The sequence below is a fragment of the Prionailurus viverrinus genome, chromosome B3 (assembly GCF_022837055.1).
Source record: "Prionailurus viverrinus isolate Anna chromosome B3, UM_Priviv_1.0, whole genome shotgun sequence".
NCBI lineage: Eukaryota > Metazoa > Chordata > Mammalia > Carnivora > Felidae > Prionailurus > Prionailurus viverrinus.
Window position 1 is genome coordinate 103,056,538 of NC_062566.1, and position 15,740 is coordinate 103,072,277.

The window sequence follows — 15,740 nt, forward strand, 5'->3', positions numbered from 1 at the left end:
AGCGCTAAAATCTTCAAATTCTATAAGAAGTTTACTTATTTTTCCATTGTTTTTGGCCTTAATCAAAAGGAAAAAAACATGCTTTCAAAAGTTGAAGGACCAGTCAGGTATCTGAAATTGACCTATAATTAAAATCATAAAATGTCATGCATCATAAAATATACTGAAAACATCTAGCATGTTATCTTCTGAATACTCCAGGAGGGCTAATTCATTTTAGCTATAACTAATTTCCAGTGGAAAGAAAGTTATATACTTCTGAGCATATTGACAAATAAGTCTTTCAGTTTCATGGAGGTTAAGTGGTTGAACAGGAAGTACTGCCTCAGCACATATATATCAATCCTTTAGAGAAATTCTAAAATCAAGGGGCCTGGATTTCCACACTTACTTTATTCCACTATGATACATCTGTAAAGCAGAAATAAGACTCCCCTCTTTATCCAGCCTTCAAGTTCAGTCATATATTTTTTTATTTGAAATGAACTAAAGCTGATTTAGAGCGGACATGCCTTTTGGAATGCCCTGAGGACTTTCATTTCTTGAATGATATGCTAAAGCTTGGACTCTACCCAAACCTCCTTGAAGCACCCTCTGCAAAGTTTAATCTAATTTAAATTAACTTATTCCTCAGCATAAAATGCTCTTACTTCTCCTTATTTTTTTGAGTGAGCACATGGACATATTTTTGTTTCTGAACATGTAGATGCTGAAAAAATTTAGAAAGAAAAATCCCTACATATTTCTTTATTTCAGTCATGTTAAAAGCAGTGACAGAAAGCGTGATTCTGAGAACTCCTGGCCCTGGCACTATGCAAATCATTTCAGCAGCAATAGTTCCTACCAAATGTTTCTCCGATGGCCCTGAACTCTCATTTTTCTGTCCATCCCTGTCTGTGTACTGCTTACATTCAAATATTTACTTCGCAAATAAAAGTAATATTAGAACATATATTTGCCAAAAATAAGCATTTGTATGGATAAGTGCAATTCTGCGTGCATAAGGTTGAGTACATGTATAAAACAGAACTTTTTGGTAAATTGCTAAACATTCATCTATTCCCTGTACCTCTACCTCAAGGAAATTGTGAGTGTAATATAGGGTTTATTAAACAAACAAACAAAGAGTGTTGAACTCTTCCTGAGTGTTCAGTGAGTGTATAGTGATTGACTACAAATTATCAACTTCCCTAAACTAAAAACTTAAATATGTATAGTTTTTAGTTGGCTAGGATAGTTGAAAAAAAATGAAGATGCTGGAGCAAAAGGTTAAAGAATTGAATACAAAATGCTTCTTCCAGTAATGACAATGAAAGCACTGTGAAGGGATTGAGGTATGTGGGGATCCATCCTTTTTTTATATTTTTATTAAAAATTTTTAAATGTTTATTTATTTTTGAGAGAGAGAGAGAGAGAGAGAGAGAGAGAGCATGAGTGGGGGAGGAGCAGAGAGAGAGGGAGACACAGAACCCGAAGCAGGCTCCGGGCTCAGAGCACAGAGTGGTCAGCACAGAGCCCGACATGGGGCTCGAACCCATGAACCGAACCCATGAACCGTGAGATCATGACCTGAGCTGAAGTCCAGTGTGTAACTGACTAAGCCACCCAGGCACCCCTGTGAGGATCCATCCTTAAAGACATCTACCACATGTTTGCTTCACCTCCTCTCTGGGTTTTATTTTTATTTTTGCTGGGATTATTCCTCCTATCAGTAAATCCCAAAACAATCCCAGAAACTACCTTCTCTCTCTTCTTTCTCTCTCATTCATTTACCCATGCAAATTTCAGCTATGCATATTACTTTCTATAATACCTGAATGAGAAAATCCTTGAAATCAGAGAAGGATATGCAATATGTCAAAATGAGCTATTCATCCCTGGTGATTATTAGAGTGTCACAAGAGAAGAAATGTACCCAAGAGGGTCCTGCACAATTCCATCTCTGGGAATTGTGCTCTATCTAAAGACTCTCTGTCATTTCACCAGCCCATTCATTTACTCAAAAAATATTTATCAGGTGCTAGTATATCCAGCACTGTGTTAACATCAGCAAAGCATTAAATCTTCAAAGTAGTTTCTTACTCTACACTTATGTTGACACATTTAGGTGGGCCTTAAATTCTGTACTCAGCTGAATGCTTTAGTTCCCTTCTAAGTAATTTGTCATTTTCAGCACATATAAGTGGGTTTTATTTTTCATCAATGGAATTCTACCATATATGATGGCATCTACATAAGTGTTCAAATCATGAAGAATAGAGATGACAAAATCCAAGCATTATATATCTACATATCATTCCAGAATTAAATTACTGGAGTTCAACTTCAGTGTTCTAGGCTCGGAGCTTCAAGAAATAAGTTTCAGCTCTGACTACCTCCAAAGGCTAATCAGACCTTATGTCTCTAGTCTCTATTGCAGTAATTTGTGCATCTTTCAGCGTTTCAGACAAAAGGAGGGAATGGCCATGATCTGCCCTCACTGGAAACGCTAGCATCATGGGAATTTTCCCAGGCAGCTTTGTGCAACTAAGGAGGCTTCAAGCATATTATAATTATAGCTACTATTCATTAAATGTCTATTGTGCCAAGCACTTTACATTTAATACTTCCGCTCATTTAAGCTTCACGGTACCCCTGCAGTGTAAGTATGATAGCTCCTATTTTCCCTGGTGAGGATCAGAGAAGTTGGGTAACTGGTGCAAAGTCTAACCACTTGCAAGTGTGTCTAAGTGATGGATCTGCGACAATGCATCGTTCTGATTCTCACTTCTCTCTGTCACGTGTTTCTGCTTTAAAAAAAAAAAAGCAGCCCACCTGCCTAGACTCCATGAAGGTTGGGGAGAAAGATGGAGACTGACAATGTTGTCTGGGAAAGATTTCTGAACTCCTAGACAAAGAGTAACGACAATTTGTAAGACAACAAGTAGTCGCAGCTGTCTCGGTTAAGGAGAAAAACGCAAAAGAAATGAAGACTATCAGAAATGCGATAAATAAAGGTAAAAAAATATATATATGGGGGGGAGGGGGGAAAGCGAGAAAAAACGCGCCTTTAGAGGCCTTGGGTTTACTGCCGCCTACCACCCCTGAGGTTGCGCGAGCATAGGGCGCGGCAAAGTACGACCCAAAGATTGTTGGCCGCGTGGGAGTCTGCGCGTCACCTCCTCAGCTCCCTTTTCTCTCACTACCGCCCCCCCCCCCCAATCTCCCAAGGGCGGGCGGGAGCTTCCACCGCCAGTGCGGGCGAGGCCCGGAGGCAGATGGACGCTGCTGACTGATGGGGGCGGCCGAGCGCGAGGGCGCTGAGTGAGGCCCGCGCCTGGTCGCCGCTGGGCCTCAGGATCCCGGCCGCTCACCCTTCGCGGGCCCCGGGCGGGGTCGGAAGGGACACCTCCGCCCAAGAACCTCCGCCCGGGCAAGTGTGGGCGCAGAGGTCGGGCCTGGGCCTGCGCTGCGGCCCTCGGGAGGCTCTAGGCCCTGGTGCAGAGGCCGCGCTACCCGGCAGGGGTGTGTGCTAGGCCTGCAGCCGTGAGTTTCCCTCCCCACTCAGGGTTGACCCTGAAGACAGATGTAACTGTGGCGGCAGCGGCGGCCCACGTGGTCTGGAGGCGCAGAGCGCTTGGGACGCGGCGTGGAAGTCGGCCCCGAGAGGCGCCCGGGCCTCTCGCGCCCAGCTCTTTCCGTCTCTGCTCTCCTTCCCTGGCTCAGAAAGCCTGCCAGCCGCAGCCCCAACCTTCTCCTCTCTCCTCCCCCAAAGCCGGGCTCCGCTTTCCCTCCATCAACTCTAGGCCGAATTCAATCCGAGAAGGCTCCTTTGAGCTTTTGTGTTTGCTGGGGGAGATGTGGGCGCAGGAGGGATCGCGTTACAACTTTCATTTCCTGAAATGTTTGAGGGAACATCCAGGGTTTTTATCCCCCCATCAGGCCGGGCGATGGGCTCGGGTTTCAGGCCTTGTCACTCAGCTGTCACCAAACAAACGAAGCTCTCAGAGCCCTGGAGAGGGAGTACTACCTGCTATTCATGACCCCTAGAGCAGGTGATCGCTCATGGGAAAAACAGGTAGAATTAATCATAGGGCTGTTCTCTGTTTCCTCTCCTTTTTGGCAGACCTGCCCACAGTGTGAAACCTGTCAGAAAACAAATTAACTCTTTCTTGTCCCCCAGGGGAACTAAAAAGAAATTTTCAGAAAACCCAACATGCATTTACACCAAGTGACCCAATGAGAGTTGGAGGGAACATCTATACATCTGGCTCCATTTGGCGATTTCTTAGCTTGTGGGGTTCCCATCCTAGTGGGACTTGGAACATGAGGCAACCAGGAAAGAATGGGGCATATTCCTATCACCTGGTTCTACCTATTGAAAGGTGCCCCAGGTGTGGTCCGGAACTTAGGTAGATTCACCTCCTTTCTTCCTGAGTGTCAGTGCAGCTGCGCTTGATCCTAGTTAAAGGAAAACCTCTACCCTATCACAAGTTTCTAAGAAACGTCTTTAAATGGGTGTTTTCCATCCCCCAGACTCTTCCCTAGTCAATCTTGTTGAGCATCCATAATGGCTCTGTATGAGAAAATCCAAACTATTTCATAATTTCCCCCATTCATTTTTGTTCCTAACTTAATTTAGAAGTAATTTCTTAAAACTTACTTCTTGCCTTAGTTGATCAAAAACAGAAAGTTAGCATATTGGTGTTCTTTGTTGTGTGGATACTGTTTAAGTGCTCCTTATTAAATATTATAATACAAGATTTAAATTATACCTTTATTTTCTATTTTGCTCTACTTTTCTTTGTCCTATATCTCTGTCCTTCTCTGGGGGAAAAAAAAAAGTTTTAATTAGAAGGAAAGAGGAAATGCGTACAGATTTGCTTCTAAGATACATAAATGTTGGAAAAGTTAACAAGGACAGTTTGGGAGCCATAAAACAGACTGGTTTTTTAAAACAGAAGTATGGTTAGGGGACTGCATTGTCATTCAGCCTTGTAGTTTTTCCATAAAAGTTTTGTGTGTATGTGAGAAATCAAGAGATATATCATATGTAAAAATAATCCTCTGGCTTTCTTTATGAAGATTTTGTCTGTTTATTTTGAAAACAGCCATTGGTTCCAGATTCCCAGAACTGATTTTGTTAGATTAGCTATTTGTACTCAGAGGTAGAGCCCTGAGCAATATTATTCTTCAATTAAAATCAAGAACTTGACTTTAGAAGGAAGCATGTTATGTTTATATAGCATCAGCAATGCATAGAAAATATTCACCACACATATCTGAAGACAGACAAGGCTTCGATTGTTTAAATGTTCTTTTCACTTCCTAGATACTAAGGCACTTTGACTTTCTATCTGGCTTAATTTTCTTAAGCTTGTTACCTACTTTCATTCATGGCATTCTAAATAAATACAGAGCTAATGCTTCTTCCATGTAACTATCTCCTTGACTTAGAGATAAATGTGCCTTTTGCAAGGTATTGCAGACTATGCCACCACACTCCCCAAATGCATTTTCGGTACAGTCAACCTAAGTTTTAGTTTTTGCTCCCCTCCATCAACCACACCAGTCCCTGCCACTACTCCCCCAAACACACACACGCTGCAAAAGTTAAGGGAGCATTACTGCATACTGATGCTTACAATTTAAATATAATATCTGTGTGAGGGCTAACTAAAGACGTCACAGCTATGTGGGTTGGGTTGGGTTTGTTATTGTTTTTCACAGTCCCATTGCCTTTTCCTCGTATTTAGATTATTTGGATAAGTGGCAAGTCAAATTAGAATTGAAGTATTGCAAAGCAGCTAAAGCCATGCCTGAAGTAGGGGAGCAAAAGAGAGAATAGTTGAGTTTGTAAAAACCACTTAATATAAATTGGAGAACACCTAAACAGTTGGTTTTACAGGCTTGCTGACTAGAACCTGCAGACTTTGTATGAGGGAAGCTGACTGACCAGGTCTATGACACGTTAAAGAACGTTTCAATGTTCTTTAAGAACAATGTTCTTTAATGCCCTATGTTTAGTAAAAATATGTAGTCTAGGACTGTTTTTTTTCCTTTAAGATCCCACATCTATACCAGCTCAGGTCCTGAACCACCACTCCCCCCAAAACCCATGTACCTATTATAAATACACCATGATATTTTAAAAGCCATAATCAATTTTAAATCCTAAATTAAATTATTATAGCAAATTTAAATAAATTTGACTTGTGTTAATTCATGAGTGCTCCTATTGAGGTCTCCTATATCAGTCCTATAAAAGATTTATCTCTAAGTTAGAGTAGGAAGAACAGGTGACCAGTTGGAGGAAGCTAGTATGCATTTCCATGCCTTCTTACTATAGTAAGTAAAGGGCCAGAATCTTTCTACTTACCTGTCTTTTTAATGTCAACCGCTAATGGCAGTGAAGAAAGGAGAGCGGCCAATATCACTTAATAGTATTTTAATTACAATTGGGTAGCCACTTCAGGTAAGCTTAAGTGTGTGTTAAATCTGAAGTAAACCTTTTTTTTCCCCCTCCAAGATAGGATTGTTTGAGGTTTGGTTTTCAGTTTTTTGGTTTTGTTTTTCTTTGTATATTTTCCTGTTTGATCCCCTGGGGGGGGGGGCAGATTTTTGATTTTAAGAATATTTTAATGTTATGGCAAAGGAAAACAATTAGTGAACACTTTACCAAAAAAAAGGGGGGGGGAGACTCCCAGGTAGCAAAGAAAAAGAGGGGGAGCAACTATGGTTCTCAGCTCTACCTGCTGAGAACGGGCTCTCAGCTGTCCATTAACAAGTTAAAAGGAGAGAAGCTGAAACTCATACTGAGTAAGAGTCCGGAGTCCACACGCCTCAAGCAGTCTCTTTCTCTTTGTTTTTAAATGCTACTGTAGTGTTGTTTCTCGCTGTCTGAAAGGACCACAGCGTCTAAAACGCTGATTGTCATCCTCAGTGGGAGAACAGGTTTCCAATTTCATCAGCTGGAACGAAGTTGTGTGTGTATACTCGGCTTAAAACACTAGAGAAAACGTGGCCTTCCCAGGGCAGCGCTTTTCCTGGGTAGACAGTAAACCAACAATTCGCCCCAGATTTTGACTCTTTTCGTTCCTGGCTGGCTCATCCACCTCTTTAGAGAGTCTTCCGGGTGGAGTCACTGGAGTCAATCAGACTGGAGGAGGGGTCACTATGATTTTGAGGGGCTCGAGCGTTCCCACCTAAGGTCGCAGAGCATACCTGCTGGCTAAGGGACGGAGCCCTCGGGTAGCCTTAGTGCGAATTGCCCCTTGGGGGCCAAATGAGCACAGGCACTGGTTCCGCTGGCTTCCGGAGGCTGGAGGAGGGAATCTGGGAGAGTTTTTAGTGTTCTACTCCTGAGGAAAGCTCCGAAAAAGGAGAAGTAGCTCAGAGAGAGCACATGAGCCACCTGCGACTCTCCTCACCTTAACCCTGACCCTTTTATCCCTCTCAACGCCACCTACTCCACCAGAGAAGGGCAGAATGTGAGCGGCGACAGTCTGGCCCGCAGTGCGCTTCGGGTGGTGCTTTCCCTGCTGGGGCCCCGGGCCGTACGCGGGGCAGAGGTTGATGCTGGGCCCAGGGCCACCGGCCAAGGGAGAAACGTCCGACCGGGCCCTGCCAAAGAAGAGGAGCTGTCGTCCCGACCTGCCAGAGACTCTAGAAACCAAGGCCGCTTTCCTGTGCCGTCGACCTTCTAGCGACAGGGCAGGGAAGAGACGCGCTTTCTGGCTGGCACTCCTCCGCCAAAGGCGCGGGTGAAAAGCTCATGTCCAAAAGCCGAGGCCGAGGCCTCAGGAAGCAGAGGAGACAGAACATATCGGAAGCAGGGAACAGGCGGCGGGGCCTAGGCCGCCTCCTAAGTAGGCTCCTAGGCCCGAGGCGGCTGCCCTGTACCCGAAGCGCGGCGTCGGAGCACCAGGAAGCGTTCCCCCTGCGGCCGGGCCAGGATCCGCCTGGGGCCTGGACGGCTTTATCCCGCCGCCACGGGGCCCGCTCCAACCCCACAGTGGCGCGGCCGCGGCCGCCTAGTGCGTCGCCCAGAATTTAGCTCCACAGGTTAAAAAGGAGACCCGGACTTGGGCCTGCAAGGTGGCTCCGGGGTCCACAGGACGATGGCAGCTCGTCCCGCGAGGCTCAGGCTACCACCTCTTTGGCCCTTCCAGGGCAGCCTCGCAGCCTCAGTTCCCAAAGCCTCGGCCGGCCGGGCCACCAGGCCCTGCGCCTGGAGCTGAGCTGTGATGGGGTTCCCGGGACGCGCACCATTCTCTGTGAACTGGTAGAGAAGAGCCTCGGCCAGGGCGGGGAGGAAGGAGCTGCGGCACCCCGACTCCCCGCGCCTCCGCAGGACAGAGTGGCAAGAGCTGCCTCCGGAGTCTGCGGGTGGCAGGGGGAGCTCCCCCAGCGTTCTGCAACCGGAGACGCGCGGAATGGAAGCCTCTGGATTCCCGGGACCTGGAGTTCTGCCCGCAGACTTTACCAAAGACCTCCCGGCGGGGGAGGAGGTAGGAGCGAAGCCCCCCTCGGCCGCAGCCGCCGCCGTAGCCGCAGAGGCGGCGGCGGAGCAGAGGAAGGCCGGCTGTGCGTGGGTTCAGGGCCAGGTGCCCGCCCGGCCGTCAAGGTGCGGGGGAGAGGAGCGTAACGACGATCACCGCTCAGCAGAGTCCGCCCATAAGCGCCAATGCCAATGCCTCTTCCTGGAAGCTTCCACTTCAGCTCGGGGTCAAGACCAAGCTGTCCTTGCCTGGAGAATTGGTTCAAGACCCGCAGTGTCCGGCCCCAGGGGCGCCTGTCTCCTTGCCTGCAGCTCGTGGGGCTCTGATGGCTCTCGAGCCCCTACTTGCTAAGCCAAAATCTCGGAACCGGCAGCCAAGTCCCTTTGCCTCCGAATAGTTAGGAAGCTTCGTTCTCAGCCAAGAGGTCAACACGAGCAGGCAGCCAGGACCCGAACAATCGTGTGTTCAGATTTAAAACGTCAAAAAAAAAAAAAAAATCGCACTAGTATTTGTTTTTTCATTTTACTTGGCAAAAGGCTGTAAGGTTTCGTCCTAAAAACACTGTTTATAAGCCGTTGTTCATTACTTTTGGCTATCATTAAGAAACCTGCAGAGGAGAAACGAAAAGTGGCTTTTGATTCAGTTAAACTGCGACGCCGAGAAGATAAATTGGATGTCCCTTAACAGCTGGTCCTCGAAGATTTCCTCAAGGAAAAAAAAAATGTGGTTAGTTCCCCCAATGATCGCTCCAAAACGATTGCCAAGAAAACTCACAGCAATATCCAGTTTTCTCGCCTACTCCTGCTCGTCCCTGGTTTCGCCAGACTGAGCCGAGGACGGCGGAGGGAGGCATATTGTGCAATTTCTTATTAAACACATCTGGAATATGCGCACTCTGGCTCCAGTGCCAGGGATTTTACAAAGAGTTTATGACTGTGACAGAAAATTGTCCTTTTAACGAGTTTACAAGCAGTAATCACAGGGGTTTTTACAGGACTGGCCCGCTCTGCTCCTCACCAGATCTGCAGACATTTCCAAGATTCACCAACCAAGGGAGAGGAAGTGGGCCCGGGCGCCCAGGGAGACAGATCTTCCACGAGTCTAAAATTATACCAAGCAGAGCTGGAAGAGTGGGGGGTAGTCATCGGAGTAGGAAGAGAGGGCATGTAAGAAATTAAAGTAATTGGCCCTTCCTTATTTTCCAGGGAGATTTCCGCGGTGTCCTTTGAAGCCTGTCAGGGTCATTGAAAGCTATCTTTGTGCAGGGTGTTTGTTTTGGGGAGTGAATGTGAAGAATGTGCGGAGATCCCCTGTGAGAGCCCCTCCTGCAGAGGGTGGCATTTCTCCGTGGCCCAAGACGTGGAGAATAAACACCCTAGTGACTTAAATAAACACCAACTTAATGATCCAAAACACTAACAAGGGAGATTGGGACCCTGAGCTCCCAATCCAAATGATGGTCTCCCAGCGGCTGTGTGCACATCTGTCCATCACTAAGGGGGAAAAAAAATGACTTTATAAGTAAAAGTGACTACAGTTAAGTACAGTGATCCTGTCTCCTTTGAACTCAGTCAAAGCTATTTGGCATTAAAAAAAAAAAAAACAAAACCTCATAATAAGAAGGCCTAAAATTCTACCACCACCACCCCTCATACACAAACTCAGTCTCCTAGATCAGGACAGGAAAGATAGGAAAGAGTAAGAAAGAAATGAATATATTAACAGTGACACGGATGGGGAAAAAATCAAAATTATGAAAGTGTCATGTCAGAAAATAAATAGACTCTCTCTGGGGAGCAATATTTTTACAAAGCACAAGCAAGCCAATCCTGTTATCCTGAGTAGAATTTTAATAAATAATGCCATTTGTTTCACTAATTTTAAAAGCTAAATACAAAGATACATCATTTTTGCCCCAGGCAAAAATAATATGGAGCCTACACGATTACTGGGATTTTTCTGGACACTATCTCACAGCAGTGCAAAGAGCCCCTGTCCTGTTGGTCTGCTTTCTATTTATACAGGTTAATTCACAATGCTGTTACCCATGTTCGAGTCCCCCCCACCTTTTTTTTTCCCAAGCAGATATATTATTTTACTTTCACAGTCTTGTCATAAACTCATTAATACAAAAGAGCTGAGTTAACATATGAACGCTGTGGAGAAGAGCTAGTGGTAAACAAAACTGCATATCTAAATAATAAAAAAATAAATAAATACCCTAGAGCTAACTTCACTCTTTTTCTATCACATAATCAACTCAGTCACCACTCTTGGTTCAGGTGGTGGCCTTCAAAGTACCCTGCAATTCATAACCATCATTAAGTAAGAAAGCAAGAAAACTTCAAAAAAAAAAAAAAATAGGGCCCAATGACAGCAATACACAACTCACCTTTCAGAAACAGAATCGTACTCCTGGTGTTCTACTAAGTTTTAATTTAGACTGGTTTAGGTACAATAGAAAAGAAACCTGAAAACACATGCTGTTTTAGTAACAAATACCAGGTTGCCAGATTTGTCGCATATTTTTGCAGGCTAGAAACTAGGAACAAGAGAAACCCTTAACAGGAGTAGGCTACAGATATGAAAGCTTCAAGGGCATGAGAAGTAATGCCGTTCAGGAAAGTGTTTTTTTTTTTTTTCACATTGGTACATTTTTAAAGTTTGCCATTAAAAAAACCCAAGAAAACAAACAACAACCAAAAACCCCACTAAATTTGACAAAAATAGTTGTAGCACTAATGGTCACTGCTATTTCTAACTGCCTTACACAGAGAGCATTAAGACATTTAGGCACTTAGTTTTCCCCCTAATACTGTTCTTTCATTTTAATCTACATAAAAGTGTTTAACACTAAATAATGAAAAATGTAAACTTAATTTTTCCCCATCAAAAAAAAGTTATAAGATCATATTTTTCCTATTCACCTTAAGAATGCAAACATTTTCCTCCTGGCTGGAGGCTTTTATTTTCACTATTTTGACTTCTCTCTCTCTCTCTCTTCATTTCCTTTTCCTCTTCCCAAATGATTTTGCCATAAATAAATTAAAAGGAAATAAGTAAAATTCAGTTGATTTGTAATTCCCATTCACTGAAAAAAAAAAAGAAAGAAAGGAAGAAAGGCTACTGAAGCTGGCACATGGATTGCCCAGAACCAAGACTGGGTGAGTGGGTGCTTTTGTTTGTTTGGGTTTTTTTTTTTTTTTTTTTTCCTGATCTCTGCACTGGGATGGGAAATGCAAGAGTTGGAGAGAAGAAGGTAACTAACTAAGCTTGAGATCGCTGTTGGTTTTGAGTTTTAAAAAGATATTTGTGAAAGTCCACCATTCCTTTATGCGCAGAGAACCCCAGAAACAAGCTGCAAAAATGTTCCTGATTTCTATTTACAAGTGTCCCTAGTCACTGCTTCCAGGCCCAGTACCTCCCCACTTAAGACCCCAAGTCCACCAGACTGGAGGTGAGAGGGCCCAGCAGGGAGTCCTGGAGCTGATGCTGGTGGGCTTGCAGGCCGTGGCTGGGCTGTGAGGCCGTTAAGCCAGGGAGAGAATAGTTTGAGCTCCTGGCGTGGCCCATATTGCCCTGCAGCAGAAGTACCGAGTTCTGGTCTGGACTTTGGGGAGGTGAGAATTCTTCTTCTGAGCTGGACATGAGCGGCTTGCCCCCTTCCAGAGGAGAGAGTTGATTCTGCTTGTTGGAGGAGGAGTTATTGTTTTCGGTGTTCTCCCTGAGAAATAGAGGACAACACCATATGGTTAAAAAAAAAAAAAAAAGTAGGTTAAAAAAAGTGTGAGTGGAGGGAGGGGACCTGGCAGGAGAAGAGAGCCATTGTGCAATCAGTCATATACCCAAATGGAGGAGCTGTGCCCTCCCATCCATCCCCAAGGGTCCTGGGGTAAGTAAGGAGGCAAAGGAGACTGGAGAAATGGGAAACTACTGGCAGAGCTTGTGGGGAGCCACTTCCTTTCCTCTTCCAGATTTTAGAAAGCTAGATCAGCAGGACTTATTTGAAACACAAAAATTATTTTCAAAATTGTGTTCAACCAGTTATTTTCAAATACCTATCAACTGGCATCACGCTTTGGAGTAATTAAGTTTGAAAATCGTCCAACAAATGGTCGTTGGTGATAAAGAAAATGATCAGAGGACAAACAGAGCCCAACGCACAGATGTTTGGGGTGAATCAAGTCAATTGTCCTGTTCCCATCTGAGGAAACAATTAAACGTCGAGTTTCCCTGCCCCTGCCCGGAGGTTGTGGTTTCAGAGGCACAGGACAGGTCATGGGAAGTGGTGTCCAGAGCGGCCCAGTGACCTGAGTAAACACAGGGAGCGCAGCCAGTCTCTCCGATTTCATCAGGGAGTGGGCCCTCGGGCCTGACTTATAGGAGGGACCTTTTGTAACTAAAGTCTAACTGGAACCAACTGTCCCCGTCCCCGCGTTAGTCGCTCAGTCCTTGGTCCCTCACAGCTCCCTCTGAACCCCCTCCCGGACATCCACAACCGCGCACCGTTTCCCAGCAGAGGAAACTTCGAGGCCCCGCGCAGCCCGAGACCGGGTGCGGCGTGCCTGGGCGTCGGTCCGGATGCTGGGTGCTGGTAAACTTCACGGTTTCGGAGCCCCGGCCGCTTCCGCCTTCAGGGTGCTGGCCCATCCTCCTCGGCCCCAGCGCTCCCCCTTTCTCCTCCTGCCCTGTCCCTCTCCCAGGACAGCCGCTGCGGCTCAAAGTATCCAGGCTCCGTGCTTTTCCACCCGGAGGGGGAACGCAGAGGCGACATCTGCGGCCCCCAGGCTCTCAAGCGAACAAAGGAAACCCAGCCCTACCAGGCGCTCAGGTTTCCCCAAAACTCCTCGGCTTCCCGGAGCGCGCTCGCCGCCGCCGCCGCCTCCTTGGGCTCTTCCGAATCTCGTTCGGAAACTCCAACAGCAAACGGATGGAGCCGGGCCAGGTGGCCGGGGGTGTTCGCGCGAGGAGGGCGGAGGCAGAGGCAAGTTAAAATAACATTGCCTTCTGAGCTCCGGAGAGAAGTCTGCCACTGGAGACCCCCTTCCTCAGCCGGGGCGGCGGCGCGGACCGCCAGATGGACCCGCCGCGGCCCGGGACACGCGCGAGGGAGCCCGGAGACGAGCAGTCCTTTCCGGGCTTGGGGCGCCGCGTAATAAGTGCAGCGCCAACTCTTCCAAAGCTCTCCTTTCTGTGGATTTCTTTTGAAAGACTCCTCCCTTTGTACCGCTAGTGCGGAATGAAGCGGCGACCTCTCGCCTAAAAGCCTACCAGGAGAGAGCGAGCAGTGGGGGCAGAGCAGATGTCTCAGGCCGGCTCCACACCTCTGGGGAGCAAGAGGAGAGAGGTGCGCGACCCTCAGCCCCCACCGAACCCCTTTCCTCGAGATACCAATCAACACTTCCCTCGTAGTTGATCTAGAAGTTCTCCCTGCAACCCCCCCCCCCCACTCGTCGCCCCAGCCAACCAGGGAGGCACGAAAAACAAACCTAGCGCCAATATTTCCTGACACGCACACCCCAAGAAACCCACGCGCGGGCGCTCAAATCAAATGACTCCCCATCCCTAGCAAGCGATCTCAGAGTTCATGAACTTTCGCTGCAGTACCGCGGAGGCCCGGGCGCCGCCCCGCGGACGGGCTCCAGCCGGCGGAGAGGACGCGGTGGCGAGTGCCAGCGGGGGCGAGAAGGGGCGGAGGGGAAAGTAAGGCTTCCCGGGGTCGCCCGAGCAGCGGGAAGCACGCCGCGTACCTTTCCTTGGCCTCGGCGGCCCGGTCTCTTTGCCTCCGGTTCTTAAACCAGTTGCTGACCTGGGTGGTGGTGAGCCCCGTGGCCTCGGCCAGCTCCCGCTTCTCACGAGGCGAGGGGTACGGGTTGTGCGCGTACCACTCCCGCAGCACACCCCGCGACTTCTCCTTGAAGCAGTAGCTGGTCTCCTCGCCGTCCCAGATGGTGCGCGGCAGCGGGAATTTTCGGCGCACCCGATATTTGCCCACCGCGCCCAGGGGCCGGCCGCGCAGCTTCTCGGCCTCCACGTAGTGCGCCTTCAGCCACAGTTGCTGCAGCTTGGGGTGGTTGTGAGGCGAGAATTGGTGGCTCTCCAGGATCTTGTAGAGCTCGCGGAAGTTCCCGCGGTGGAACGCAACCACGGCCTTGGCCTTGAGCACGCTTTCGTTCTTGTGCAGGTGGTCGCAGGCGGGCAGCGACCACAGGAACCTGCCCAGACGCTCCAGGTTCCCGCCTTGCTGCAGAACTTCGCACACGCACGCCACTTGCTCCTGCGTGAAGCCAAACGACGGCAGCATCGACATGGTTGGGGCCTGCCGAGATGCACTGCCCGGGCGCACGCGGCAGGGAGCAGCGCCTTAAAAGCAGGGGGGCGGCAGCCGCAGGGAGGGGGGCGCAGCTGCTCCTAACCCCCTCCCTAGGATTTCCGTAGGCGAAAAAGCTAATCGAAATTTAGGGCTGGGCGGCCGAGGAAGAAGGCGGAGGGGGGCGCGCTGGACACGGAGAGGCCGGCTCACTCCGCAGCCTTTTTGGGCCTCTCTGGCTCCGGCCTCCCGCCGGGTTGATGCTGCTCGTTGCCGGGGAACTTGGTTTCTGTTCTCCCCGCAGCGGCCTTAAAGCGCGCAGCGTCCCCGGCGCGCTGATTGGCTGCGGGCGGCGCCTATCCGGGGCTGGCCAGCCCGCGCGCCGCCGGGCCGGGCAGCGGGGCCGCGCCGCCCCGCGCCGCCCCGCGAGGGGAGGGCGCGGCTGTGGAGCCCGGGATAGGGAGTGGTGGGAGGAGAAGGACTGCGAGAGGTGGGAAGCGGGGTGGGGGGAGGGAGCCGCGCTGCCCAGGGGCGGGGAGGGGGTGGGGGTGTGAGTGGGTGAGCGCGTCAGGACCCTGCAACGTGAGCCCCCTCTCAGTGTCACCTAAGGGCAGCCGCGCACATCTCTGCACAAATCAATGACTCCAGACCTTAATATTCCCCTCCTCTCCCTCTATACCCCCGTCCCTGTCCCTTGCAGACTTGCCCTTTCCCGGTGAGCTCATATTTAATTACCTTAATGTTGGAATGAATAAATAATGGATTGATGAATAGCTTATGGAACGCGATAAATAATACAAGATCAGAGCAGGGCTCCGGGCTGCAGCCTCTGGAAGAGCGGCTTCTCCCCGGCTGACTTCAGCTCTAGGAGCCTAATTCCCTCTACCATTCTGCCTTTGCCCCCACTGCCCTCCAAAGGGCACAAGTATTCCCAGCTGGATAGCGCTTCC

At 48.5% G+C, this 15,740-nt stretch overlaps 1 protein-coding gene across 1 annotated transcript; it reads right to left on the minus strand.

Moving 5' to 3' along the window:
- Positions 1–11,881: 11,881 nt before the first annotated feature.
- Positions 11,882–15,085, minus strand: SIX1 (SIX homeobox 1). Its single transcript, XM_047863198.1, has 2 exons — positions 14,231–15,085; positions 11,882–12,204 (listed from the first exon to the last, which is right to left on the minus strand). The coding sequence occupies exons 1-2, from the start codon at positions 14,788–14,790 to the stop codon at positions 11,910–11,912; spliced, it is 855 nt and encodes a 284-aa protein (XP_047719154.1). The 5' UTR covers positions 14,791–15,085; the 3' UTR covers positions 11,882–11,909.
- Between the last annotated feature and the right edge of the window lie 655 nt (positions 15,086–15,740).

Bases quoted from the DNA above. Each gene is read 5' to 3' on its own strand.
- SIX1 (XM_047863198.1), bottom strand. From the start codon at position 14,790: ATGTCGATGCTGCCGTCGTTTGGCTTCACGCAGGAGCAAGTGGCGTGC. The intron at 12,205-14,230 runs GTACGCGGCGTG...TCTATTTCTCAG, and splicing joins GCCGCCGAGGCCAAGGAAAG to GGAGAACACCGAAAACAATA.